Genomic DNA, 27659 nt, shown 5'->3' on the forward strand with positions numbered 1-27659 from the left:
AGAGTTAACTGCAACTTTAATTTACCCTTTTTTCCAAACGAACCCGAAAGCAATGAAAAGGGGAAGTGCATATCTTCAATGTATTAAAAAATTTGAAAACCACTGTACAAAGTCGCAGAAATGCCAAGCTCCATAAGGAATCTTTTATAAAGCTGACTAATTTTCAGAATACACACGCAAGTACCATATTTTTTTATTGACACATGGACAGACAATTGAACGGATGGAAAATCAGACAGAGTGATTGACTCCAAGAAAAAGGACTATGTCATGAATAATCGAAAATGCTTTAAACAGCAAAAGGAGGCTTATTCTGGTTATGTATATTGTTGAGTAAATGTTTTATGTCAATCATTCGTAGCAAACTTGGGTTATCGTCATGACGTAGGAAAGTGTAACAAACAGATAGAATGAGTGAATACTATAGGGCGCGAACATTATTTTTTTTATGGCGGTGGCTCTTATAAATTATGGTTACACTCAGTCAGGGTATTCATACGACTCATTGCTTACATGATTTTATTAAAAGGAATTACGAAGGTTTAATAAAAAAAAAAAAATCATCAAAACCAGTGTATAAATCAGAAAGTAACATGTAAGGTGTCACAAGTTGAAGCACCCTTTCATCTCCAAGTCCCAATTAAGAACTCTTGAGCTGATATAAAAAAAAGCCTTGGTCCATCTTTACATTTCTGAAGTCTTAGACTAGCAAATTTGACATCAATTTGAGAACCAAGTCCTCATTTTTCGACCTCTTCTACCAGGCCACACTGTTCAGTTATTTTACGCATTGCAAATTGAAAAGGTACTTTATTTTTGAAATTTCCGTCCAGGTACTTTTGGTCAATATAACTTATCAAACATTCCATATACATCTGAATTATTTTCATCATAGGACTGACCAGGGTTTTAGCTGGATAAGAAGTGGCCTTTCCTTTTCACGTTTTGGATACATTACAAATAGAAGCCAGAAATAACTACATTGGTTAGACGTATAAAGAGGGGGGGGAGGGGGGCAAGGGGGGTCCCAATAACGGCAAAACAGCAAATTGATTTGGCTCATAACAGATAACAAGGAATTAAAATGGACAAAAGCAGATAACAGTAAATGAAATATTAAAATAATTCGGACTTTGACAAATCAGTATTTCTTATTACGGATATAATCCTTTGTAATGCATTCCATTTTCTATGACTTTGTTTTTAGTATTAATTTATGTATCTAGAATGTGTTTAAATTACTACTCAATATATTATAATATTTTTTATACGCTCCTTTACGGAATGTATTATGGTATACTGTTGTCCGTCTGTTGTCAACATGTCGGACATTAACTCAAAAACTCTTTAACCAATTTGCATTAAACTTTGGGAAATTGTTTATATCTACTGACGTGAGCTCCCTTTTTGTTTTTTTTTGTATAAATTTTAGATTTTAAGTTTCTGGGTAATGGGTTTTTATTCAATAAAATTGGTGTTTTTTTCAGTTTTCTGATACATCTCAAAAATGCTTTCACAAAGCAAGGAATTTTGGCGAAGTGTTTATATCTATTAACATGAGGTCACTTTCAATTTTTATAAATTTTAGATTTTACGTTTCCGAGTTAACAGGTTTTATTAATTAAAAAGGGGGGATTTTTCCAGTTTTCAGACATTAACTCAAAAAATGTTTTCAGCAGTTCTCATGAAACTTTGCTGAAATGTTTATATCTAGTGTTGTAAACTCCCTTTCGATTAATTTTAGATTTTATGTTATTGAGTTAAGGGATTTTATTCATTTGAAAATGGTGGTATTTTCTAGTTTTCAAAAATAACTCAAAAATGCTTTCAGAAGTCAGTCTCATGAAACGTTGGTGTATTTATATATATTGACTGAAGCTCCCTTTGTTGCTAATAAAAAAAATGACCTAAAAGAGTTTGAATATTCTTACTTTTTCTAAATGACCATTTAATAAGGTGTGTGAATTTTTCTTAATAAGACTATGAGGCAAAGTGGTATATAGGGTAGAAAAATCAAAAGCACCACTTATAAGCATGCAATTTATCAAGTACTTCGAACAAATTTTGACACTCCAGAAGCAATTTATTCCACTATTTTCAAAGGCCTTATTTAAACAATTTTTTATCAGCTGAGGGTTTTTGATTGTACCAAGTGTACTAGTAAGTAGAATACATAGTTTAGTAGGGAAACAATGGCTTGAAACGAAATAAATCTTTGTTTGTAATGAGTTATGTGCAGCTTCGGACCCAAGTACATGGTTGGAACTTTCATTGTACAATGCATTTGGTTCTGCTTTGAAAAGAATCACAGAGCTGAGTATATGTACCATGTTATATAAAAGGTTAAGTGGTTATTAGGACCTAGTCCTTAACTGAGATCCTTGTCAGATATTCCTGGCCATATGTTTTCCTATTTGTCATATTAAGAATTGTTTTAATTCAATATGTTCGTACGGGAAACAAGGAACATTATTCTCATACAAACAATTAAGATAATTCTAAATACACATTCATTAAAAAAATGGAATTTATTACAAAGGATAATCATAAGATATACTTGAATGATCTTGAATTGTCCTGGACCTCACTTCTGAGATGGGTATATGTTAATGGAATCCTTCTCTGAATACGGGAAAACATATTAGTTGTGGTAGACCCCAATGTCCAATGATCTTCAATTTATACCGAATATTGACTGTCAAAAAAAAAAATGCTATAAACATTCCAATTTTCAATAACAGTTAACAGCAAATACATTATCACAATAACAGATAACAAAAAAACTAAAAGCCCAATAACAGCTAACAATGAATAAGACAATAACAGCTAACAGCAAATATATTTTCAAAATAACAGATAACAAAGAATTAAATTGCCCCATAACAGCATAACAGTTAAACCCCTTGCCCCCCTCTATAAAGAGGGGCATGAGATATCCCTTAACATGTTTAACATGGTCGCATGTGTTGCACCTGCATGACCCAGCTTGAGTCCGTAACCTTTGCTTTATAGTCTTGTATTTATTTCATTTTAAAAATTTTGGTTCATTTATATGTTTCAAGAAACAAACATTGAACTTCTACCCCCTTTTTGTAGTTAAATGATTGCTCACTTAGGAGACAGTTTCAGGTATACCAATACACAGTTACAAGTTTAGTTTCGCATTATAGCCATGGTGAATTTTCTAAATAAATTTTGTACAATTGAATTGATTTGTAGATAGTTGAATAATAATATAGCCTTCCTAGTGGGTTTATATGAACATTTAGATTGTTTTTAGCATGTTTTATAAGCCATTTTTCAGTTTGACCGTCCATACGTTCCTATCCGTACCGCCATAGATTTAGAAATTTTGTATTGTTTTTTAACAAAGATATGAGGCTCGATCTTTTCAATTCAATTTTATGAAAAAACAGCAGAAATGCATATGATTTTTTTACCTCTTGATAAATATATGTCTATTGTTTCATTTAAGGTATAACTCTTATTGATTGAAATTTTCCTTTGGACCAAATTTTTGAGATCTTTGTGGCATGTTCAACCCCCTATTTTGCAATATATGGTATCAAATAAATGCTGCTTGTTGCCATGGTCACACAAAAAAAAAGAGATTATATTTCACCATTATTACTATTGGAAATCAAATCTATGGACGATTCTCTTTCCATAAATATACACATGCATAACTCAAATATTAAGCCTTATTTATTAGGAAGGACGGGAAAGAGGGTGTTTTAAAATTATGAGTGTCAATTCTAAGTTTTTTCCTATCTGTGAATTGACACCCCACCCTAGTGCATAATGTTCTCGCTGCGTTGGGCTGTTTCTTCTATTTGGTCGGCCTTCTGTTTCTTTGACATTTTCCTCATTTCCATTCTCAATTTTATCAAGGATTTACTATACTCAAAGATTTTTTAAAGACATGTACAGTTACATATATGCTGTTTATGTCCCTCCTTTGCGGAAGCAACGTAAAGAAAGAGATGGACAGCAAATTGTAATGTGATTCTTGTAAATAACTGTTAAGATCAGTTAACAGAGAAAATAATGTCAAAAAGAGTGAACACTTTAAGTATTAAGTAACAGATAACAGGAATCTCAATTTCAAATAAACAGTTAACAACATTGCAAATTTTAACAAAACAGATAATAGACAATGGGTCGAAAACAGTTAATAGTTTTTAAAATTTATCAGTCAAATAACAAATTTTAAACAAATTTAAACCTTGAAAAGGACAAAAACAGTTTAACATAAAAAGGTACCCCACCAAAAAAACACCTTAGATATTTGAACTTAATACTTTATTTTCTTTAAAAGGACGGTAAATAACTATTCTAAAATTAGCAAGTTGCCATACAGTTGAAAACAAGTTGCCATACAGTAAATTTGTCAACACTAGCAAGTTGCCGTACCCTAGACTTTATTTTTTATGGTCTATATTCTTTAAAATACATCTTTTTGACAACAAATTTCAGTAAATATGATGTCACACTATAATAATCTAAAAATGTGTCTGGAAAAATAATGAAAAACAGTTAAATATCTTGAGAATGGGGCGACAGAAGACGATCGACCTCAAAATTCCCGGTACTAAGTGGCAAGTTTTGGAGTATTACACAAAATCTTGTATTAATTTTGTACTTATCGGCCTAATAATTTAAAGAATTATATATCAGAAAATCATTTTTTAAGAGGCACCCTCATCAAATGAGTGGAAATGCTTTAAATTGAATGAATTCTTAACTTGTTTACTTTTTTTTCTATTTCTCTCCGCTTCGTTAGTACCCAATTTCCGGTGGCGATGATACACAGTGTGTATGTTCTGTTATATATTGTTTCATGTTATTTTGTTAAATGTTGTTTCATGTTAGATTGTTCCTGTGTGCTATGGTAAAATGTTATTTTATGATGTGTTCCTGATTTCTTGGGTGTTTGTTTCATGTGACTGTGGTCCTGTATGCTGTTCTATGGGTTGTCATGCTATATCGTTCCAGATTTGCTCTGATATGTTATTTTATGATATGGTGTTCCAGATTTACTCTGGTATGTTATTTCATGATATTGTGTTCCAGATTTACTCTGGTATGTTATTTCATGATATGGTGTTCCAGATTTACTCTGGTATGTTGTTTCATGATATTGTGTTCCAGATTTACTCTGGTATGTTATTTCATGATATGGTGTTCCAGATTTACTCTGGTATGTTATTTCATGATATTGTGTTCCAGATTTACTCTGGTATGTTATTTCATGATATTGTGTTCCAGATTTACTCTGGTATGTTGTTTCATGATATTGTGTTCCAGATTTACTCTGGTGTGTTATTTCAAGCAGCTGTATTCCTGTATACTACAACAAGAGCAGAGGTGGATTTACAAGGGTAAAAGGGGCCACATACCCCTTTACAGACTTTCCTCTTTGTAGGCGCTCAACTGCCACAAAAGCCAGTCAAATTATAGAAACTACATATTAAACAATCACTCAACAAATGACACACGAAGTAGTAACTCTCTGAATACCTAGTGCTTCAAACTAACGAAAGAGCAAGCTAATTTGTATCAAAGCAAATACAAGGCAGAGATGATGGCAACTTGGTACATTATGACCCACAACAAACTATACTATACTACTCTGGTGGATAGTTGTCTCATTACCAATCATACCACATCTTCGTTTATACATAATGTTATTATGATAGATAGGTGTGTACTGTCCAGTGGCAAATATTACATGAATATACATCACATGCACATGTATAAAAACTATAGATCGCTCTCAGCTCATCTCCATGTTCAAGAATTATAAATTCATTTTTGAATATTTTATTGTGCTGTTTATAGCGCCTTGATTTAAGTCAAAATTAATTTCCACTAATTCATATATATCCTTCTGTCATTAATAATATGTTTTCATAATTTAAACTTCCCAAAAAGTTAGGTATGGGTCTCAAATCTTCTAATAATATGTGATTTTTATACATGATAACAAAAGAAACTAATAGGTTTTATCAAGGAGACTATTTAATGGTCTACAGATTTGTACATAAACGCTAGATGTGCAAGATGTAGATGTTGCATTTCACCATTCACATAGTGCAAAGCCCTCATGGTGTTCAAATAATTCACAAATTCACAAAAAATGTTAGCAAAATAATACATATATTATAAACTTATATAATAATAATACATTATCATTATCAAGAAGCAAAAATATGCTACATGCATTCATATAAAACAGCCCTGCAGATTTATTAAAGCACCAGTATAAATGGTATCCTTGCCATTAAGAAAATAAAAAGTTTGGACATAGTTGAGTATTGCTAATTATCATATAAAAAGAAATTTATTTGCCAATATAACATCATATTTTTCAACCACTTGCTCAACATGGGAAAGAAGTGACACTACCCCTAAACACAAGAATGATGATAACTAGAACCAAATTTTTGACAAAATTTCAAGGTCTTTTACAATAACATGATGCCATAGATGATTCAAACTAATAACAAAATAAGAGCATAATTTTCACTGATCAGATGTAGAAAACTTCTGAAATGAAACTATAAATAAATATATGCATTAAATAGGTGGGAAAAAATTTCATTCAGCAATTGAATTACATTGAAAGTAAATCATTTTTGCAACTCTTAATATCAGTTTTCATTCTATTTCATTTTATTTTTTTATGTGCATGAAAGCATGTACTTGTATTTGAAAAAACTATGAAAATATGCACAGAATGCAATAAGTTACTAAATATTTTGTTTCATTCATAAAATTTGCATAGACAAAATGTTGGTAGATAGATGAATAAATAAACATTCCTAGCATGCCTACTTCAGCAAGCTTTCACTAGTACATTGTAGCAAGCTCATTTTGATGCATTACTTAAAAACTTATGAATATGTGACATTTCTTTTTTATCAAGTCAGTGGTCATCATGTTGGTAGTTGGAATGTGGAGTTTAATGTGTGTATGTTTTACTTTTATTAAATATGGTCTTAAAAAGTGTGGTGTATTGCAACATAAAACTGGTTTAATCTCACCACAATTTGTGCTTGTACAAAAACTCTTGTTTGGAGGATTTCTGGCCAGTGCTCAATTATGACAAAACTTATATCAACATGATCAAAGTCACAATGCTAAAAAAAAAGAATTCTTATTTTTCATGTCAGGGCCTTTTATAGCAGACTACACTTTATATCAGTTTTCGTCATTGTCAAATGTTGTGTCATTGACTATAATAGCTTTCATCCCACTGAATTAGATGTTTGGTTGGTAATTCTTTCATTGGCAATCATACCACATCTCCTTATTTTTATATTGTTTGAAATTTAGACTCATCTTTTAAGTAAGTTGTAAGTCTATTTGATCTGATAGACTCATCTTAGTCATAACTTTGCATAAAGCAAACATAGCATTACTTGTTGTCTTCAGTTTTTACCAAAGATAATTATTCACTTGGATAAACCTAGAGCTACTTATAGATCATAGCACCTTATAAAATATAAACACAATATATGCTTTCTAGCCTACAATGCCCTTTGAAATTGATTTCAAAGTATTCAAAATAAATTAAATTTACAACAACTCACATCTTTCAAGCAAAAATATAATTTTCAAGCATATTAACCAGCATAATTAATAATTGTAGTCAACAATTTTTGTTAATTATAATGAAATTATTTTTCATAATGAGTGAATGGATCAACATAAAAATATTAAAATATCAGAAACTTTTTTCAGTGTTAAATTAAAACATACATTAGGGAATACACTCGGTTTTACCCATTGGAGCTATTTCTACATTCTCATTGCCTATATTAATCAGGGGCTCTTTTCAAAAACATCTTATAATAAAAATTGATTGCAAGTTATACATGTTATACTGAAATAATTACATAAGATGTATGTATCAATACGTTATTCTGATTGGCTAACTGCACATCACGTGTTATTCCTTCAGCAATTGCATTACTCAATAAAACTTATCATTCATGATAACACGTGTTCCCACAATAAAGTGCACAGGTGAATTAAATTTAAAAAAAATATAAAATTTGTGTTTTCATTATCCTAGCTAAAAAATGTAATTATAAGTATTGAATGCTTCTTTTTGTAACTTCATAGGGTTGTAAAAGCGTTGAACGTGCACACATTTTTAGAATGAAGCGGTCGCGCTTCATACAAAATGTACTTCGGTCAACGGATTTACACCCCAATGAAGTTTATTATAAAAAGAAGCATTCAATTCTTAAATACGAATTAGATTTTTTGTCTCCATCATTTCTAGGACTTGTTATAAATATGTTTTCCCTCATGTAAGTTTCATTAGAAGAGTCCGTAACATTTACTTCTATTCCATGAAATGCATATCAATAGTAAATAGTAAACCTGATCATAGTGTGTTAATAAATAGTAAACCTGATCATAGTGTGTTAATAAATAGTAAACCTGATCATAGTGTGTTAATAAATAGTAAACCTGATCATAGTGTGTTAATAAATAGTAAACCTGATCATAGTGTGTTAATAAATAGTAAACCTGATCATAGTGTGTTAAATAATAAAATGATCTCTTAAAATCTTGATTAAAAAAAAAAATCCTCATTTGATTAAGTTGGTCAGTAATTTTATCTCTTTTTAAATACTACAGCACCAATGGTAATAGACTATTGAGTGACAATTTAATTTTTCCAACAAATAATGCTTAAACCTGACAATGCTAAAATGACAACCAACAACATATATAGACAATTACTTATTGTCATTATTTGAATATATGTATTTCATGGACTAGGATTGTTCTCAAATACAAAAACAAAAATCAACAAAATAATATAAATCAAAGTATTCAAAAACTAAACATCAAAAACCAACCAAAAAACAAAAAAATACAGTCAAACTTGGAAACATAATATCTTGTTATAACATTTGATACCCCAAAATACATGAAATATGTGCTTTTACATTTTAAGTTAAAAGTATCACTGTTTTCATTCCTTTTCATCCCAATTTTTTCTAGAATGTTCTTTTATCAGAATTCTTTGCTTTCTTTAATCATAGTGAAATTTAATACCATTAGCTACAACATCAACTTGTAAGGCAGGAGGTTGTGGAATCAACGAACTCTCTACAGTAACAGTATTTGAGGGAGTTGTAACAGGCATAAAATATCCAACAGATGAAATCTGTCCAGAATAACTCGGCTCAATTACATTCTGGTAAGACTGCATGTCGGATGAAATTGGTGTTATCTTTGCTTGTGTCGTGTAGGCTGGCCACTGCTCATGCGTAACATGAACATCTACAATTTCTGTCTGATTGTGAAAATCTTCATTATTCACTTGATACTGAGCTACTTCAATCTTGTTTTCTTCTGGGATATCATATTTTGTGTCTACAAAATGGATAGCTTGTTTCTTTTGTTTTTGACGAGGCTGTCTCTCGGTTTTGATCTTTCTCTCACGAACCTGGAATATTTCTGTTCCTTCCAAAGGTTTGTCTGGATCGTCATCTTTTTTGTACAATCCAGCAATGATAGCTAATCCATCGCTTGCTTTGAAATTAAATTCTCCTTTATGTTTCTGCTCCAAGTGAAAACGGAAATCAACAGTATTACTTGTGCCATAATTACAAAATTTACATGGATAAATCGGCAGTCCAGCATGTTTTTTGGTTTTGGATATATGTTTCCTGATATTCTCATGTGTATTGCAAGAATAAGGGCAATAAGGGCATTTGTATGGTTTAGAACCTATATGTATTCTCATGTGTCTTCGGAGATGAGTTCGTGTTCCAGCCTTGTAGTTACAATATTCACAATGGTGAGCTCTTTCTCCCGTATGTGTGTGATGGTGACGGTTTAGACGATTTTTTGTTCCAGCAGCATATCCACAGATGTCGCAAAGATAAGCTCTCTCACCAGTATGTGACCTATAATGAGCTTTAAGTTCATTGTATAAATAGAATGCCCAACGGCATCCTTCATAGGTACACTTGAATTTCTTCTCTCCGTGTCTTCTCATATGTGTAGTCAATTGTTTTTGTAATAGAAATTCCTGCCCACAAACATCACAAATCAGTTTGCTAGCGTTGTTCTCTTCAAGACAGTGTTTTGTCATATGTTCTCTATAAGAACCATATTTCTTGAACTCTTTACCACAAATTTCACATTTTCTGTCTGCCAAACCTACATGTGACATTAAATGTCTTCTAAGAGAAAGTGGTGCAGCAAAACCTGAACTGCAATAACGACATTTATATGGCTTGTCCCCTGAATGTGATCGTAAATGTTCTAGGATATAGTCCTTCATAATGGTCTTCGGACATTCCAGACACTGAATTCTTTCATCTTCTACTTGATCAATTGTTGACAGGAAGTCACGATACATCAAAGTTGTCACATCACCACGACCTAGTTTGTCTTTCAAAGATTCTTCTGAATTAGGATGTAAATGGTAAACTTCTGTATGAAATAGTTTCAATTTTTCATCTTCAAATCTTCTATCACAATAATCACACTGCAGAATCACTGATGCAGGATTTCCTTCAGATTTTCTCAAGTTTGTTTGATGTTTGATTCCAGCAAAGTGAACTTTTCGTGCTTTCTCTGTTATAAAAGTTAAATCACACAATTCACAAACAAACACATGGTTTGCATGGCTTTCCATGTAGTGAGGCCTCAGCTCATTGTATTGTGAAGCAACAAAGTCGCAATATTCACATTTGAAGCTTTTATTTATACTCTTAGTATTCTTTTTTGCCAACTTGTATGGCTTTTCAACTTTTCTATTAATTCTTGTCCTGTTAACTCCTTCATTAAAAACCTCTGGCTTTTCTTCGGTAGCATCATTCCCTGATGCCTGTCTTTGTTCTGCTCGTAATTTATGCTGACCTGTGGCCATGTGACGTTTGTATGTGTAAGTATCAAAGAAAAATTTGTCGCATAATTTGCATGTTGATTCATATTCGGCATATTCTTTGAAATGTTGGGCGCGCATGTGTCTTTTCATGTGTAATTTAGAATGCAATCTCTTCTTGCAATATTTGCATACTGTATCATAATTCTTTTCTTTGATTATACATGGCTTATTTCCCTTCTTTGCAGCTTGCTTATGTATGCCATTATTCTCTATATGGCGAAGAAGCGAGCCGTTGTCATGGCAACTAAATTTACAAGTGCTGCACATTATTTCACCGTCAAGACCCTCACACTGTAGTTTATGATCCTCAGACTTTAAATGTTCCATGAAATCATCATTTCTATTGAAGTAAAATTGACAAATTGTACATTGGTAAGGGCTAAGCCATACTATATATTTGTGATATTGTTCTAAAACTTTGATGGTATCTGGATTTCCTGTTATACGATTTTTGTGGTAAGTCGACAGAAGATGACGTGCCATTGTGTACTTGCTATCGAACTTTTTGTCACAGACAGAACAAATATAAACAGGAGGTTCATGTTTCTTCTCCTCTACTTTACTACTTAGTTTTTCCAGTTCTACAGATTTATTTTCATCCAAAGCTTCCCTATTGTCATTATCCGGACTCGATCTTTCTTCTTTTATTTTGTCGTCAAGTTTTTTTTTTTTGTTATTTTCATTTGTATCATTTTTCCATTCTATTACATCAAGACTCTTGACAGCCTCTTCTATTCTATCGTAGTTTGAAACATTTCTCTTATGTTCTGGTTTCTGGCAATGGCTTGAAAAAACAAACCGGTTTGAAAATGTTATGTCACAATACTGGCATTTATATTCATTTCTTTTCTTATAGGCTACCCTTGTTTGATTTTTCTCTTCTTCTTCTTTTGCATTTTCTTGCTGTCTTGCCAGGATATGAGACTTTAACTTGCCTTTTGCCTTTCCAGGCATTTCACCAGGCCTCCATTTCCCTTTTGATGGATGCATTGGTCTTCTGCCTGGTTGCCATAAAACTTTAGAGTGATGTGACGGCCCCTCTCCTGGTTTCCACTTTCCATGAGTATGGTTTGGTGGAGGAAAACTGTCATCATCAGATTCGTCGGTGAAAGCATCTTGCAGAAAGTTGTCGTCTGCAAACACAAAATCTAAATCTTCATCATACAAGTCCAAACTATTGAGAATGTTAGCTATTGGCAAGTCAGCGGTCAGACTATCCTTATGTTCATTGTGTTGTGTCTCAACTTTTTCACTTTTCTTTTGCAATGCTAAGGAAGAAAAGAAATCTGACCCTTCGGGGCTCATGACAACATCTGGATTCATAACATTACCAGGTGGACTAAAACCTCCTGATGGAAGTGTTAAATACTGCTCGTTGGCATCAACTGTTAGAGGCTGTGTTCCTTGTGACGATGAGCTGCTTAACCTGTTATTCTGGATGGGTGAAATTTGGATTGAAGTCTTGGATGTAGACACTTGTTCGTTATGATTCATTCCTGATGCAGGAGGTGACGGAAGATCAGTATTTTGTTGTAAGGACATCACAGGGCCAATCTCATCACTAAATGAGATTTGAGTTGTGTAACCTACTCCATGGCTTGGAGAAGAGCTCACAGAAAACAATTGGCTAGTGGTATGCATTGGTGACTGAGAAAATTGTTGACTGGTAGTAATTTGTGCTGGACTATCTATGTGACTAGAAAACATGGGAGACTGTGAGTACTGGCTGTCAGTCGGTGATAATAACTGCATGAAAGACTGAGTAGTTGGCTCCCCTTGAGTGTATGTAGGTTGGGATACAGCTTTCACTGGTTTGGCTGTCTTAACCCCTTTGTCTGCATTTTTTCTTCCAGGACATTCATACTTTTTGTGATTGACGTAATTTATTAGTCCTACGACTGTTGCCTGACAAACCAAACAAATGTGCATATCATCATCTTCGTCCATGGCTTCAAATCTGAAATACAATAATCAATATAAATGTTGTAACAATGCTCCACGAAGAATGTAGGTTATTTCCCTTTTAAAACATTTGTTTGCCTTTTCACTTTTCAAACTTTCAAACTCAAGTACATTTTGTAATTTTTTAAACTAAATAATAATAATAATAATGATAAAACAAATAGTTTCGATTACTCTGCAAAAAGCTAAGTTCTAGAATTTTTGCTAAAACTTGCATTTCATAGTACATAATATATATCTTATGCAGATTTTGTTGGTCTTTTTTGTGTGTGTTTAAGAGTATTTGACTGACACCAGTGATGTAATACATTTGTAATTCAATTGTACTTCAACAATAGACCACTTTTGAGATATGTCCTTCACTGGGAAAGTTCTTCAATTATGATGCATAATTTATAATACATGTACACAAGTCTGACATAATCCAGTACTTATATTTTTAAATTTTGTCTTGCATTTGGTAATTAGAGCTTCAACCATGATACATTAAGTTCAAAACAGCAAAAAAGTGACAAAAAAGCCACCATTTTGAAACTTTACCCAAAAAGAAATTTTGCTACAAAATGTATTTTACAAAGATGTGTATGTATCTTTTTGGATAGATTTTGGTCAAATATCTACTTTGACCCAAAACTATGCTTGAATTGGTAATTTTTATAGTTCAAATTATACCAGTGCTTAAACTTCAACTTGTTTTATGAGTCATAGTGACTTTGTAGGTGATCTTACTGTACAAATGTGTCATGATTACATTAACCTGGTTATTTATAAATTATATTAAATGAAATTAACATAATTTTGAAATGCTTGATTTTTTTTTTTTAAATTCGGGTGCCAAAACCACAGGCACTTGTTTCTATCCATAGGAAGGTCGACTATCCATATAAATAGAATAAATAGAATATTTATATGGATAGTTGACCTTCCTATGGATAGAAACAAGTGCCTGTGGCCAAAACCTGGCATTTATCATACATTCTTCCGACGTATTTTTTCAATTTTTTTTTGGAAAAATTAGTTAATTGAAAAATAAGACTTTTATAGTAAGCTTTTTTCCCCCCATCTGAATGAACATAACAAGGATCCATTTTCAAGCATGGAAAGTTTTAGTAGTTTCAAAAACTAATAGTAAATGTGATCTGACAATTTCTAACAAACAGCAATATAAATTGGAAGGTTTATTCATGTAAAAATTCTAGTGAAATTTAAATTAAGACAAAAATGATAAATTCCCAGAAAAATGAAACTGAAATTTTGTCTAAACTGATTTTTTAGATATATGTAACCATATATACAATATATTTTCTATTTTGGAACAGAACATGGATAGATGCTCTGTGAGTTGCTTAATGGAAATGATGAAAAAGTTAGTCATTCCCAAACATAAATCCTCAAATAAGTTCATGTTTATACTCCAGAAGCCATAAAAAGTTAACATTTCAGATTACTTTTAAAAACAATTTTGCCACCTCTGTTGAAAAAAGTGTAACATTAGTGAACATTCTTTAATTGTGATTTAACAATAGTGCTAGTTTCAATTTTCTCTACATTAACACATTAAGTTTCTAGAGTTGTCTCCCCTTGAACAAATGATGTATGCATAAGTTGACTGATTTCATTGATAAATAACTTATGGTATTTAATTTATTATAATTATATATGAAGAAACATTAGAAAAAAACCATTTTAAAATTAAAAAAAATTCAAAATAATATACATGAAATTGACCTGGCAAAAAATAAATTTTTCAAAACTTTCATATTTTTCACTGTGTTTTATGTCAACATAGCAATGCTGCAACATGTATGCTTGCCACAAAAACCACAGTAATTTCCTTCCCAGAATTATTGAAAAATTATCTTGTTATGTAAAAAGTTTGCAAAAACATGTATTACTGCTATCAGAATCATGGATATATTATGGTGTACTTATTAATCTCCTCTTGTTTCCAAAGTGTTCATCCTATTTTCCTATATAAATGCATAACCCATGAAGAACCTCATACTAATGAGAGTTAAGAACCAAAAAATATATATCCTTCAGTCTTTGTCAATGTAAAGAAGCTATTTGTTTGACAGATTTTCGCTTAAGCCCTTGCAGAATGACAGCCATTACTCAATGTGACAAACAATCACTCACTCTTTAAGGAACTGTCAAGTTTGTCAGAGTTAGTGGTAGTTACGACAACGCTGATGCAAAAGGTCAAAGCCAAAGGTAGAGGTCAATCATCCACATCATCAATACTTGTCGTGTCCATCACAATTACGTCTGAAAAAAGACAAAAATAATAATATACTTATATAAATAATGACAATGACTAATTAGTCTGCATGACTAACCACTGGTTTTTCTTACAGCTAACTTAGTTTTAAGAGCACATAATCAAGCAACTAGTCATGTCCATTTGCTGCATCTTCAATTACCAGTATTAATATTAATCATGTTAATGGCGAACACTTAAATATGCTGTTTTCTTAATTTGATTATTCACCTTTTAAAACCAATGTTGTGTTCAGCCCTAACTTCTGCATCTAGCAAAATGTAAAACTAGACTTAAGATTAGTTATGACTTCCAAGAATACATTGTTTCCCATTTGTTTTTACAAATGTAATAATTGTAACTCCTACAAAAGTTAATAAGCTAGAAAATGTGGGTTATAAGGTGTTGTTTTTTTTAACATTTTATGGCATTACTTGATTTATATAGATCTAGACGATTCAATCAATCTAGTAATAAAATAGATAAATAAAGGATATATAGGGGTATTCATCCAGGACATACAAAATCATTATATGCACAGCAAAAAGAAAAAAAATGCTAAAAGCAAAGAAACAGCTCTTTTATTGCTATTTTTCATCTTAAAGTCACAGAGCAAAAGAAACTTTCACTTACTTGCAAGTTTAAGAAGACCCCTATCACCGGTTTGAGTGGAATTTTTTGAAAAATGATTTGAATAGACTTTTGTAAGATGTTACTGTAATTACCACCAAATCAAGCCCGCACAAAATTAAAAGAACATACAAGTATTGGAAAGTAGTACATATCTAAACCAAAACAGTTCCTATGTATAGGTGTAAATATAAAACTAGTATGTAAAATATATTTAACATTATTGTGGATCAAAGTCTATGAGAGTTTTCTATGTTACTGTTTATGTTGAAAGTCTTATTTTAATAGATATGAGAAGATGTTACGTATTATGAGTGCCAATGAGATAACTCTTTGTCCAAGTTCCAATTTGTAAAAGTATAAAGCTCTTACTGAAAATTTCACATACACTGAACATTACCAATGATTCATGAAAAGAAGGTCAGACAGGTACCTCTTACAATCATCCTACATATACCAAATGAATTTGAGAAATAGACCTAATAAAAAAACGAAATGTTGACCAATGAAAAATAAAATTAGGCCAGAGTCACAAGGTCAGATGAACCCTGTAAGACAGAAATCTTCATTTAAACCAACATTGCAACATTTACAGATCATGTACACTATGTGCAAGCTGGCCTATTATAATTCATGGTTTCTGAGAGGCTGTCCTTATCATGAAAACACAATGTTTATCGCCAAACCATGAAAATGAGGTCAAGGTCAGGTGAACCAGTGTTTCAGATCTGGTCACTTAAATGCTCTCTTCTGGCCTTTGACATCATGTAACACATTTATGAGTCTGAGCGTTATCAACAAATCTTGAAACTTGAATCTTGGACCTACGTATTTTGCCTTTTTTTTGTGGTACTTTTTTTTTTTTAATTTGTATCCTTGAGCTAAATATCCGAATAGAATTAACCATATACAAATGTATTGCACTATTTGATAATATTGACGAAAACACTGGGTGTCACAACAATGTCAGTTTTCACATCTACATTGTACCAATTATCAAAAGAGTAAACTTTTATTGACATTGTACTCCCCCTTTTTTTTTGCAGTCATGAGTTAGTTGATCAGACAAGAATATAATAAATGCACAAAAATTCAGTAACAGATCAAGGATGATTCATGTTGAAATAAGTTTAATTTGTTTAGAAGTTCCAAAAGTGAAGATGTTTCAAACCAGAAATGCAGGTAAGAATAATCATTTAAGGGCAATAACTCCAACACTTTTGCAATACAAAAAGTCAAGGATGGTTCTCATCAAACTTAAGCATTTTAGTGAATTATGTATCGCCAGTGGTGGATCTAGAAATTTTCATAAGTGGGGGGCCACTGGCTGCCTAAGAGGGGGCCCGCTCCCATCACCCTTCAGTGATTCCCTATATAACCAACCAAATCTTTTTCTCAAAAGGGGGAGCCCTGCCTCCTGGGTCCCTCTAAATCTGCCTGTGATTGCTATCAGATAATTTCTTTGTTTTTGTTTGGCCTTTCTATTCATGTTATTAAAGTTTTCAAAATAATTTGTCAAAACTTGGTGAAAATCATCATTTGTGAAAGAAGTCTTCTGATTTGCATTTTTGTACATCATGCATCACTTGAAATTTTTGCTGTATTTATTTTAAAATTCTGTTTAATTTTTCAAAAGTTATAGGCAACCTCACTTAAATTGTCAGTTTAGGGCAATGATAACTTTAAGAAGTCAATTGTTGATTTATCATAATGTATACTGTATATTTTTAGATCTATATTTTAATACTGCTGTTCCTTCTGCACTATCTGTATATCAATGTATCAATTAAAGTTTTCAAGATACATGTAATATATATGCAAAATAGCTAAAATTTGTCTTTAAGAGCAATAAGTTGAATAACAAGTATTGATGTTTTTTTTAGAGATCTTGTAATGTATTGCTGAAATGTTTTTGCTATACTCGAACAATATTAATAGGTAGAAACACTTAAATAAATCCATATTGTTATTTATGGGTCAATTAATGTTTTTATTCAATTTGGCATTTTTTTTTAGATCATGTTTAATGTATTTCTGTTTTACAGCTACTGTCTATCATGTCTAACTAATAGAATTTCAAGATAATAAGTTTAAACACTAAAATTGGTAAAAATTGTCATTCATGTGTAATTTTAAGGTCATAAACTGCTGCTGTTTACATTTTTGTTTATAATAATTGAGTTTTTAAGATCATAGGCAAAAACATAAAAAAATCTATACAAGGGCAATTACTCCTATAATGAGTTAATTAGCGTTGGTCATAATACCATTGTTATAGATCTTGTATAGTTGATAATATTTGCTTAGGTTCTATCAATCAAAGTTTTCACAATAAGAGGCAAAAATGCTAAAATAATCTAAAAATAAAATCATCATTCAAGGGCAACAACTCACAATAGCAGTATTGTAGTGGTCTCAATATTTTGATATAGGGTTATTTCCTTAAAACAGATATCATGGGACCTGGGTGACACAGCGGTTTAAATAGACCAACTACTGATCAATAGCAAGTCAACACTGAGGTTCTTAATTTGAATTCCTTACAGGGCAGGTCCACTCCACTCAGTTTTCCTACTGAAGTCAATGATTTTCTCATGCACTCTGGCTCCCTCCACTTATAAAACCTGACTGCCACAAAACAGCACAATAGTGGTGTTAAACACCTATCAATCAATCCCATTCTATCCCCCAACATTTATTTTATTGTTATAGCCCTTAATAAGAGGTAGGCTAATTTGGCATTGTGAATATTTTAATCATGTATTAATGTTCTTTATTTTGGTTTTTAAAATATAAGACAAGTTTACTTTTATGATTTATCTTTTCTCGTAATATTAGCCAGCAAAAACACTAGGAAAATCCAAACTGACAATGATAAAAAAATAATTTTAAGTTTCAACCTACATCTTTCTTCTTTCAGTCTCTGACTGTCATGCACTGTGTATTCATGTTGTATACTTTTAATGTTTATATTTTCCAATACAAAAAAAAAATCTACAAGATAAATATTTTCAAAGCTTCCTTTACAAAAATAAAGGAAATGTGGTATGATTATCAATGAGACAACCATCCCCCCAGAGTCCTTGACACTCTTTCTAAGGATTCTTAATAAAGAATATGGATATCCGCTTGTTTGACAATAACTGAAGAAATAAGTAAAGAATCAACAAATTTTATGAAAAACAATCTACATAAAAATGTGTTGGTTTTCTTAAGAAAGGCAATAATTAACATTTTTGGGGATTTTTCATGAAATATCATAAAGAAACAAAGGATTAAATCATTTCCTGCAATTTCGTATCTGGTTACACAAATTTTAAGAAGCATACATGTACAATTTCCTGCAAGTTTGTACATCTTAATACCAAAAAGTATGATGACAGGTAGGCAAAATCCAATTGTAACCAGGTGCTCCGCAGGGCGCAGCTTTATACGACCGCAGAGGTCGAACCCTGAACAGTTGGGGCAAGTATGGACAAAACATTCAAGCGTGATACAGCTCTGAATTTGGATTGTGATCAAATTTTTGACATTACATGGTTTTTTTTTACACAAAACAAATGTCAAGATTTTACAAATCAATTAAAGATTTCTTCTTCAAACTTTTTAAATCTAAAATTAAATAGTTGATCATGACACAGCATAGGTTTCTGACACAGAACGAATGTGGTCTAATGAACTTAAAAGTTTTTTTTTGCCTTTGAGCAATTCACTATGCTGTTGAATATTAATCCTCTCAAAAAAATGTTTGAAGAAATTTTCTTTTTATTTATGAAATCTGAAATGAGAAAAATTTAACCCCCCCCCCCTTTTTTTTCACATCCCCGTTTCCCTTTTTCCAAAACTGATATCAATTCAAATTTCTAATGGAGTTTGCAACAATAACTACTCTTTTAAATACATCATAAAATATTAAAATGTAAAATAAAGTGCTTGTTATCACTGAATGGTAAAGATTGGTTGGTAGTAAAAGTGAATATACATTGTTTATTGTATAAAACAATAAAAAAAACTTCATCAGCAACATTTTATATTGGCAAATTTCCAATGAAGTTATTTACATAAAGTTATTGGCAAATAAAAATAGAAAATGACATCATAGTCATGTCTGGCAAATGTCCAACATACATTATCTAAAAACATTTTAGATAAGATAAGGAAAAAAAGCTTCATCAGCAACATTTTATATTGGCAAATTTCCAATGAAGTCATTTACATAAAGTTATTGGCAAATAAAAATAGAAAATGACATCATAGTCATGTCTGGCAAATTTCCAACATATATTATCAACTACTATTCTATACAAAGAAAGATAACTCCAATTGAAAATTAATTGCTATTGCACAATATTGTGCAATTAGATATTTCTTGCTATTGTGCAATACTGTGCAATTGAAAATTTCTTGCTATTGCACAATATTTCATATGGAATCCTGATTTGGACCAACTTGAAAACTGGGCCCATAATCAAAAATCAAAGTACATATTTAGATAAAGCATATCAAATAAGCCCAAGAATTTAATTTTTGTTAAAATCAAACTTAGTTTAATTTTGGACCCTTTGGACCTTAATGTAGACCAATTTGAAAACTGGACCAAAAATTAAGAATCTACATACACAGTTAGATTTTGCATATCAAAGAACCCATTTATTCAATTTTTGATGAAATCAAACAAAGTTTAATTTTAGACCCCCATTTGGACCAACTTGAAAACTAGGCCAATAATTAAAAATCTAAGTACATTTTTAAATTCAGCATATCAAAGAACCCCAAGGATTCAATTTTTGTTAAAATCAAACTAAGTTTAATTTTGGACCCTTTGGACCTTAATGTAGACCAATTTGAAAACGGGACCAAAAGTTAAGAATCTACATACATAGTTAGATTCGGCATATCAAAGAACCCCAATTATTCAATTTTTGATGAAATCACACAAAGTTCAATTTTGGACCCTTTGGGCCCCTTATTCCTAAACTGTTAGGACCAAAACTCCCAAAATCAATACCAACCTTCCTTTTGTGGTCATAAACATTGTGTTTAAATTTCATTGATTTCTATTTACTTAAACTAAAGTTATTGTGCGAAAACCTAGAATAATGCTTATTTGGGCCCTTTTTTGGCCCCTAATTCCTAAACTGTTGGAACCAAAACTCCCAAAATCAATCCCAACCTTTCTTTTGTGGTCATAAACCTTGTGTCAAAATTTCATAGATTTCTATTAACTTAAACTAAAGTTATAGTGCGAAAACCAAGAAAATGCTTATTTGGGCCCTTTTTGGCCCCTAATTCCTAAAATGTTGGGACCAAAACTCCCAAAATCAATACCAACCTTCCTTTTGTGGTCATAAACCTTGTGTTAAAATTTCATAGATTTCCATTCACTTTTACTAAAGTTAGAATGCGAAAACTAAAAGTATTCGGACGACGACGACGACGACGACGCCGACGCCAACGTGATAGCAATATACGACGAGAAATTTTTCAAATTTTGCGGTCGTATAAAAAAACAATAACTGTGGGGAGTTTTCCAGGTAGAATCTGCCTGTTATTTTGATCAAGAAATATGCAATAAATAAAATCAGATGCTACGCAGGGCACAGCTTTATACGACCGCAGAGGTCAAACCCAAACAGTTGGGGCAAGTAAGGACACAACATTCAAGCTGGATACAGCTCTGAATTTGGATTGTGATTAAATAGTTGACACAGAATGAATGTGGTCTAATGATTTTAAAATATTTTTTTTGCGTTTGAGCAATTTACTATGCTGTTGAATATTAATCCTCTCAAAGAAAAAATATTTGAAGAAATTTTCTATTTTAATTCTGAAATCTGAAATGAGAAAACAAAATTGAACCCCACCCCAATTTTTTTCACTTCCCCCTTTCCCTTATTCCAAAAATGATCTCAATTCAAACTTCTAATGGAGCTTGCAACAATAACTACTCATTTAAATACATCATAAAATATTAAAATATAAAATGTCATACAGTCATGGTTAATATTAATTAATAGTAACCTCTAAAAAAATAAACGGGGAATGTGTCAAAAGGACACAGATGATGCCCCCGCTAGCATATAACGTTATAAAGGGACATAACTCAAGAACTGAAAAAGTGAAGCTGCCAAAAATTGAACTTAAACTGAGTTTAGAGGTAATAAGCATTATATACACCAGTGTTCTCCCCAGAAATTTTGGATAGCATCACATTTTGCGTAAAAAAAATAACTGTATTTTTTTTAATGTCGTTTGTCGCGTCGCGTTGATACTCTATTTCCTTTATATGTTTTAGTTTAGATTGTTCAATTCATAACTGAGAATACAATTAAACTATAACCACAAAAAAAGTAGTTTCAGTTTATGTTTTCTTTATTCATTTATAGTTACAGAATTATTTTTTTCCTCTTGTGCCAAATAAAAATAAATATGTGGTTTCAGTTACCCAACAATAAGTCAAATGAACGAATGGTTCATTATAGATCAACCTGTTTATATACAAAACTAAATATCGTTAAAATGCGGATTTTTTTCATATCTGGTCCGGTTCCGATCCGCAGTTTACACAAAAATGTGCAATGGCGGCCGTAGAAAAATTTACGAAAATGAGTCCGAGAATAAACATTGTTTGACAAAAGATTGTGCATGAATAAGACGCTTTTAATGCATTAAATGGATTAAACATAAACTTAAGCCAATTATGATAACTTTTTAAAGAAGTATTAAACTTAGTTTAGCTCTAAACCAAAATTCTCGCTCTCGTATTACCGGAAGAGACAGAAAGTAATTTTTGGAGAGATGTACAAATAAACGACCTTTAAAAAAAAAAAAAAAATTGTTTCAATCTTTGAAATTTCGTAATACAAAACGTAGATTTCGAATTGTTTTGTGATTGCATTTTTCCATGTCGAAATTGGTGATTGCAGACACGTGGTATAAGTCATGCCACAAGTGTCAGCTTGGGATATTCGCATCCAAACAGTTATCACCCTGAGGGCAATTAACACCTAGCTATTTAATCTCTTAATTGCCTTTAGTGTCCGACTTAAAGGGATTACAATTAACGGTGATATAATTTTTATGATCATAATCGATAATAGATGAAAATTCAAAACTGAGGACAAGTAAAATAGCATAGATTCTTCAAAATAATTATAGCGTCGCGGGAATAATTATAGCGTCGCGGGAATTATTATAGCATCACGGTGACAAAATATAGCGTCGCGGTACCGCGACGCTAAAACGGCCTGGGGAGAACACTGTATACACATTTCATTAAATTTAGTTGAGAAAAACTTAAGTTAAGAGAATAGAAACTGAAAAATTCTTAAATTTTTCCACTTGTAAACATGGTAAAGGGGCATAACTCTAGAATGGTAATCAAAGTGCTTGTAATCACTGAATGGTAAAGATTGCTTTAATTTATCAGTTGGTAGTAAAGTAAATATTGCATTGTATATTGTGTATAGCATTGATTTAAGTTGATTCAACTTCTATTCTAGACAAAGAATGATAACTCCAATTTATTGACTTGAAACTACAAAAATGCTTGTTTTTTGGCCCCTTTTTGGCTCTTTATTCCTAGACTGTTTGCCCCATATCCCTTAAAATATATCTCAACCTTCTACTTATGGTATTAAACATTGTGGTACAATTTCAGAACAATTGAAATACTTATACACAACTTATTGTTCTAACACTAGATAAATGCTATTGTTGGGCCCTTTGGGCCCCCAATACCTAAACCTTAGGGACCATAACCCCCAAAATCAATCCCAAGCTTCCTTTTGTGGTTATAAACATTGTGTTAAAATTTTATTGATTTCTGTTTACTTATACTAAAGTTATTATCCGGAAAACATTCATCTTGGGACGACGAAGACGTGACACCAATATACGACCGCAATTTTTTTTTTGCGGTTGTATAAAAAGGTAGCTCAGAAGTAACACATTTGCCTTTCAATTGCTCACCATTAAAAATCTGTATGCTATTTTGATATTTATCTGAACACTGTTTACTTGTAGATCTTATTTAGTTATAATTTTGTATTGGTGAAATTTGTGTAGCTCTAGCATTGGTGATAATATTTACTGTTTATGGTTTATACATTTTGTACCTACTTGTATTATCAAAGTTTATTCTCATATACATGTACATAAAATGTACCGGTATGTACATTTGTAATTGACAAAATTATAAAATTATGTGAAAAAATGTCATTAATGACATTTATTAAAGGGCTATAGAATAAATAGACTAGGACTATAAGGAATCTGACAATAAGATCATGATGACTTTATTGTAGATCTCTTAATTTGCATTTGAAATTTTATACATGTACATGTATCTACCTACATGTATCAACTTCATGTATACTTTTTTTTATGAAATTTAAAAAATAGTTAAAAATCATCATTCAGGGGTAAATAACAACTATTGTAATATTTGAAGTTGGTTGGCAAAATTTCCATAATGTTTTCTGACTTTTTAATCTTATTTTGCTGAACATTGTTGTCACCTCCCCCCTCTTTTCCTCCCCATCTATTTTTTCATCCCAAAATACATAAAATGGGTAAATATGGTTATTCAGGGTCAATAACTTTTATAGGGAGTCAGTTGCCTAATCTACAATTCTTTCTTATTTGTAGAATGTGCAGATCTATGACTTTTTTTATGATTGTCTTTATCTATTATTGTTTGTGCAAAAAGTGAGTAAAACCACCTCTCAAGTTCTTTTCAAGGGCAACTCCTAGGGAGTCAATTACTGCTTTTAACGATATCTTGCCTTGTCTTGTTTTTTTGGTTAATTCTAAACAGTTTCTCTCTATCTATGATGGTTTCTTTTGTCCAAGAGATTTTTACATTAGTTGTTTATGTGCTTCATTCTGGATTTTTAGGTTATTAGCCAATAGCAGCTAATTTTAAATTTCTTTAACATACATGTATTGTGTGCTAACTACTGCTGTTCAAGGTTAGGGGAGGGTTAAGCATTCAGAAACAAGTTTTAACCCTGCCACATTCTTTATTTGCCTGTCCTAAGTCAGAAACCTGTAGTTCAGTTTTTGACTTTTGTTTACTTTAGTGTCTCAGTGTTATATTTGTTTTTTATAACACTTGCTGAATTGTTTTGCTCATAAGTCTTGACCCGGAAATAATGTAAATTATCACATGATAAATAAGTCAGGGTCAAAACTTATGAGCACAGGCTCTGTGTTGAAGACCATACTTTGACCTAATGATGCAACAATAAACACAAGCACAGCATGGACTAACAAGTGAATAAGCCATAATTAGAATAATCTAATGATAATCTTTTTGCAAAAGTATGTTGATTCTGTATTATATTTGTTAAAATAACATTTACTCCATTTGATGCAGCGACAAAATGAGATTCGACAAACAGTGATAAAATTTAAAGGCTCACTCCGAGACCATAACGGAATTGACAAATGGAAGTTTGATGGCTGAAGACATGAGATTGTGCATTCCTCCGTCAAGTTTATGGTACAAAGTCATTAGGAAAAATGGGAACAAAAAAATTTGTAGGTCTCATTGAGGTCTAAGCATAAAGAATCGGCTGATTTTTTTAAAGCTTGACATGTGAGAGTCGAATAATTAAGGGTGAAAACGGGAGACGAAGTCTGGCAGGACACAGGAAATTACATGCTCTCTTATGGCAAGGAGAAGCAGGATATGGGATTCTCATCAAAGAATAAGCAGGATCCAGTACCGTATCAGACCCCCCTTCCCAAACCCCCTATCTACTAGTCTAGAGTATTTTTTTACTTTCACTCAAGGGGTGCAAGTACAAATTACAAGAATTGTCAGTACGAGATTATCACATGATAAATAGAGGATAACATGATACAAATATATCAGTTTGTGTTAAGCTTTAAGTCAGCTTTAAATTTATCGACTATAATTTCCCTAACCAAAACTGTCAAACCTCGCCCGCCATACTTGTTATGGAGGGCACCAGTGCGCACCTCGTGCATGAAAATTTCTGGCGAAATCGATTAGTTTTGATGTAAACAAGAGTTGTCATTCAGTTTTTGAGGTGAATGGTAATGCAAAAACATTCAATTTAAACGTACATTAAGTGTGCATAGTGAGCTATTTTGCTAAATTGTAAAAGCAATCGTTATCCAGTAACAGGAAATGCTCCAAAAGATTGATGCGCAGTCAGCATAATATTTATTTCCGGGTCAGATTTAAGTTCAGCCCACTGCCCCGACCACTTCACGTGCGGTAAGATTCAAAACATATTTCTGTCAACAAACAGATGGATTCTCATCAAAAAACAAGTTAGGAATGGGAAGAAGAAAACAGATACAACCAAAAAGATGTAAATGTAAGTACAAAATCAAATTTAACTACTGACATTGTCTATATTCACAGAATTTCACACTTGAATTGTCACTCAAACACGTCGTCTGTCAAAATGACAGTCTTTCAATGCAGATACCCGAATGACGAGTCGCCGCCAAAAACTAATTAAGGGTATCTATTTACATAATAAATGACACTTCATTCTTTTTGATCGATTCTATCACGAATGTTTATTATTTGCAATTGCCATTAAACAATTGTGTATTGGTCCTTGAATCCATGCATCAGACATCTGCCAGTGTTTCTAAGGTATCAATCAAAAATTTCATTGGAGATTGTCAATCAGCTGTCACAGCGCCTTTGTGGAGCCAGTACAATCAATCTGCTAAGCCATCAATCACCTCTAGCTTTATTGTAAAGTGTATTTGTTCAGCAGTGCACACACAAAGACATTTGCTTCCAAACAGTTTTTTAAAAAGAAAATATTAGGTAACAAGTTGATAATGGGGTAGATAAAATGACATTAACGATTTAATTTCAGTTGATGATGAAGGTGAAAAGGGATAATGTGTTTAATACTATATAAAAAAGAAATGAAACCTGTTTAATTAGTTATATCATTTGACTTTTTTTTTTATGAAATATCTACTTTTTATTTTAAAGTACATGTATATAAAGTAAGAAAGGAAATTATTAGAGGACTTATAAAAGTTCATTACAAAAAAAATACTTGAACAATTTTAAGTTGTCATGGTTGTAATATTTAATGTTTTTGTCCATATATGATATAAAATTCATGCTTTTTTTTTTTTTTTTTTTTTTTTTTTTTTATATTATTTACAGATATTTTATCATTATATCTATTTATATAGATATTCATGCTATTAAAATTATGAGGGAAAAATTGATTGGTTCAAACAGTATGATGTAAGATCTCTTGGTAATTCCAAAGGTTTGAATACACTATTCAGTTGTGTAACAGGAGATGCTAATTGCAATTTGATTGATAGGTGCTGTTATCAGTCAAAGGAAGATACAAATAACATCATTTATTTTTCATACATGTCAGCCAAATACTCATAAATTATTGTTAATGATGAAAATACCACAACAAGACTTAAGTGGGGTGGTTTTTATCAGTAGCATCAAGTTCTATACCAATACAGATTGGTATATATGAGGAAAAAGATGTATATCACCAATATGTCATTAAAAATAGTCGTTTATTTGTGTCAGGTAAAATTGATTTTGAAAATTCAATGTGCAGAAATGAAGCAGAGCCTGCAGTCTGCTGAACAGGTGGCATATATGGGAAGGACTTTCAAAATGTTTCTCATGCTTTGATACAAATTACATTAGCCATGTTAGCTGCTGTAAATTATTGAACAAACAAGAAAAACAATTAAAAAGATTCTTAAATTTGTTGAAGATTTAGTTAAAATTAAGAGAAATGTGGTGTAAAAGTCTGAAGGAATAGATTGAACAGCAACCTATATATAAAAACTTATGATGTCAAAATAGATATTGAGCTTCTATCATGACAAATTGTTATC

The 27659-nt window shown here is 31.7% G+C and overlaps 2 protein-coding genes across 2 annotated transcripts in view; one reads left to right on the top strand and one right to left on the bottom strand.

The window, feature by feature from the left end:
* Positions 1-5807: 5807 nt before the first annotated feature.
* Positions 5808-25958, bottom strand: LOC143079609 (uncharacterized). The gene is made up of 4 exons (XM_076255040.1): positions 25872-25958; positions 15026-15154; positions 8545-12881; positions 5808-8394 (listed from the first exon to the last, which is right to left on the bottom strand). The coding sequence occupies exon 3, from the start codon at positions 12869-12871 to the stop codon at positions 9056-9058; it is 3816 nt and encodes a 1271-aa protein (XP_076111155.1). The 5' UTR covers positions 12872-12881; positions 15026-15154; positions 25872-25958; the 3' UTR covers positions 5808-8394; positions 8545-9055.
* LOC143079610 (uncharacterized) overlaps positions 25715-27659 on the top strand; it is a 59780-nt gene continuing 57835 nt past the window's right edge. Inside the window, exon 1 of the mRNA XM_076255041.1 lies at positions 25715-26128. Coding sequence (XP_076111156.1) covers positions 26089-26128 — 40 coding nt within the window. The 5' untranslated portion in view covers positions 25715-26088. The remainder of the gene's footprint in view (positions 26129-27659) is intronic.

The sequence above is a fragment of the Mytilus galloprovincialis genome, chromosome 6 (assembly GCF_965363235.1).
Source record: "Mytilus galloprovincialis chromosome 6, xbMytGall1.hap1.1, whole genome shotgun sequence".
Taxonomy (NCBI): Eukaryota; Metazoa; Mollusca; class Bivalvia; order Mytilida; family Mytilidae; genus Mytilus; species Mytilus galloprovincialis.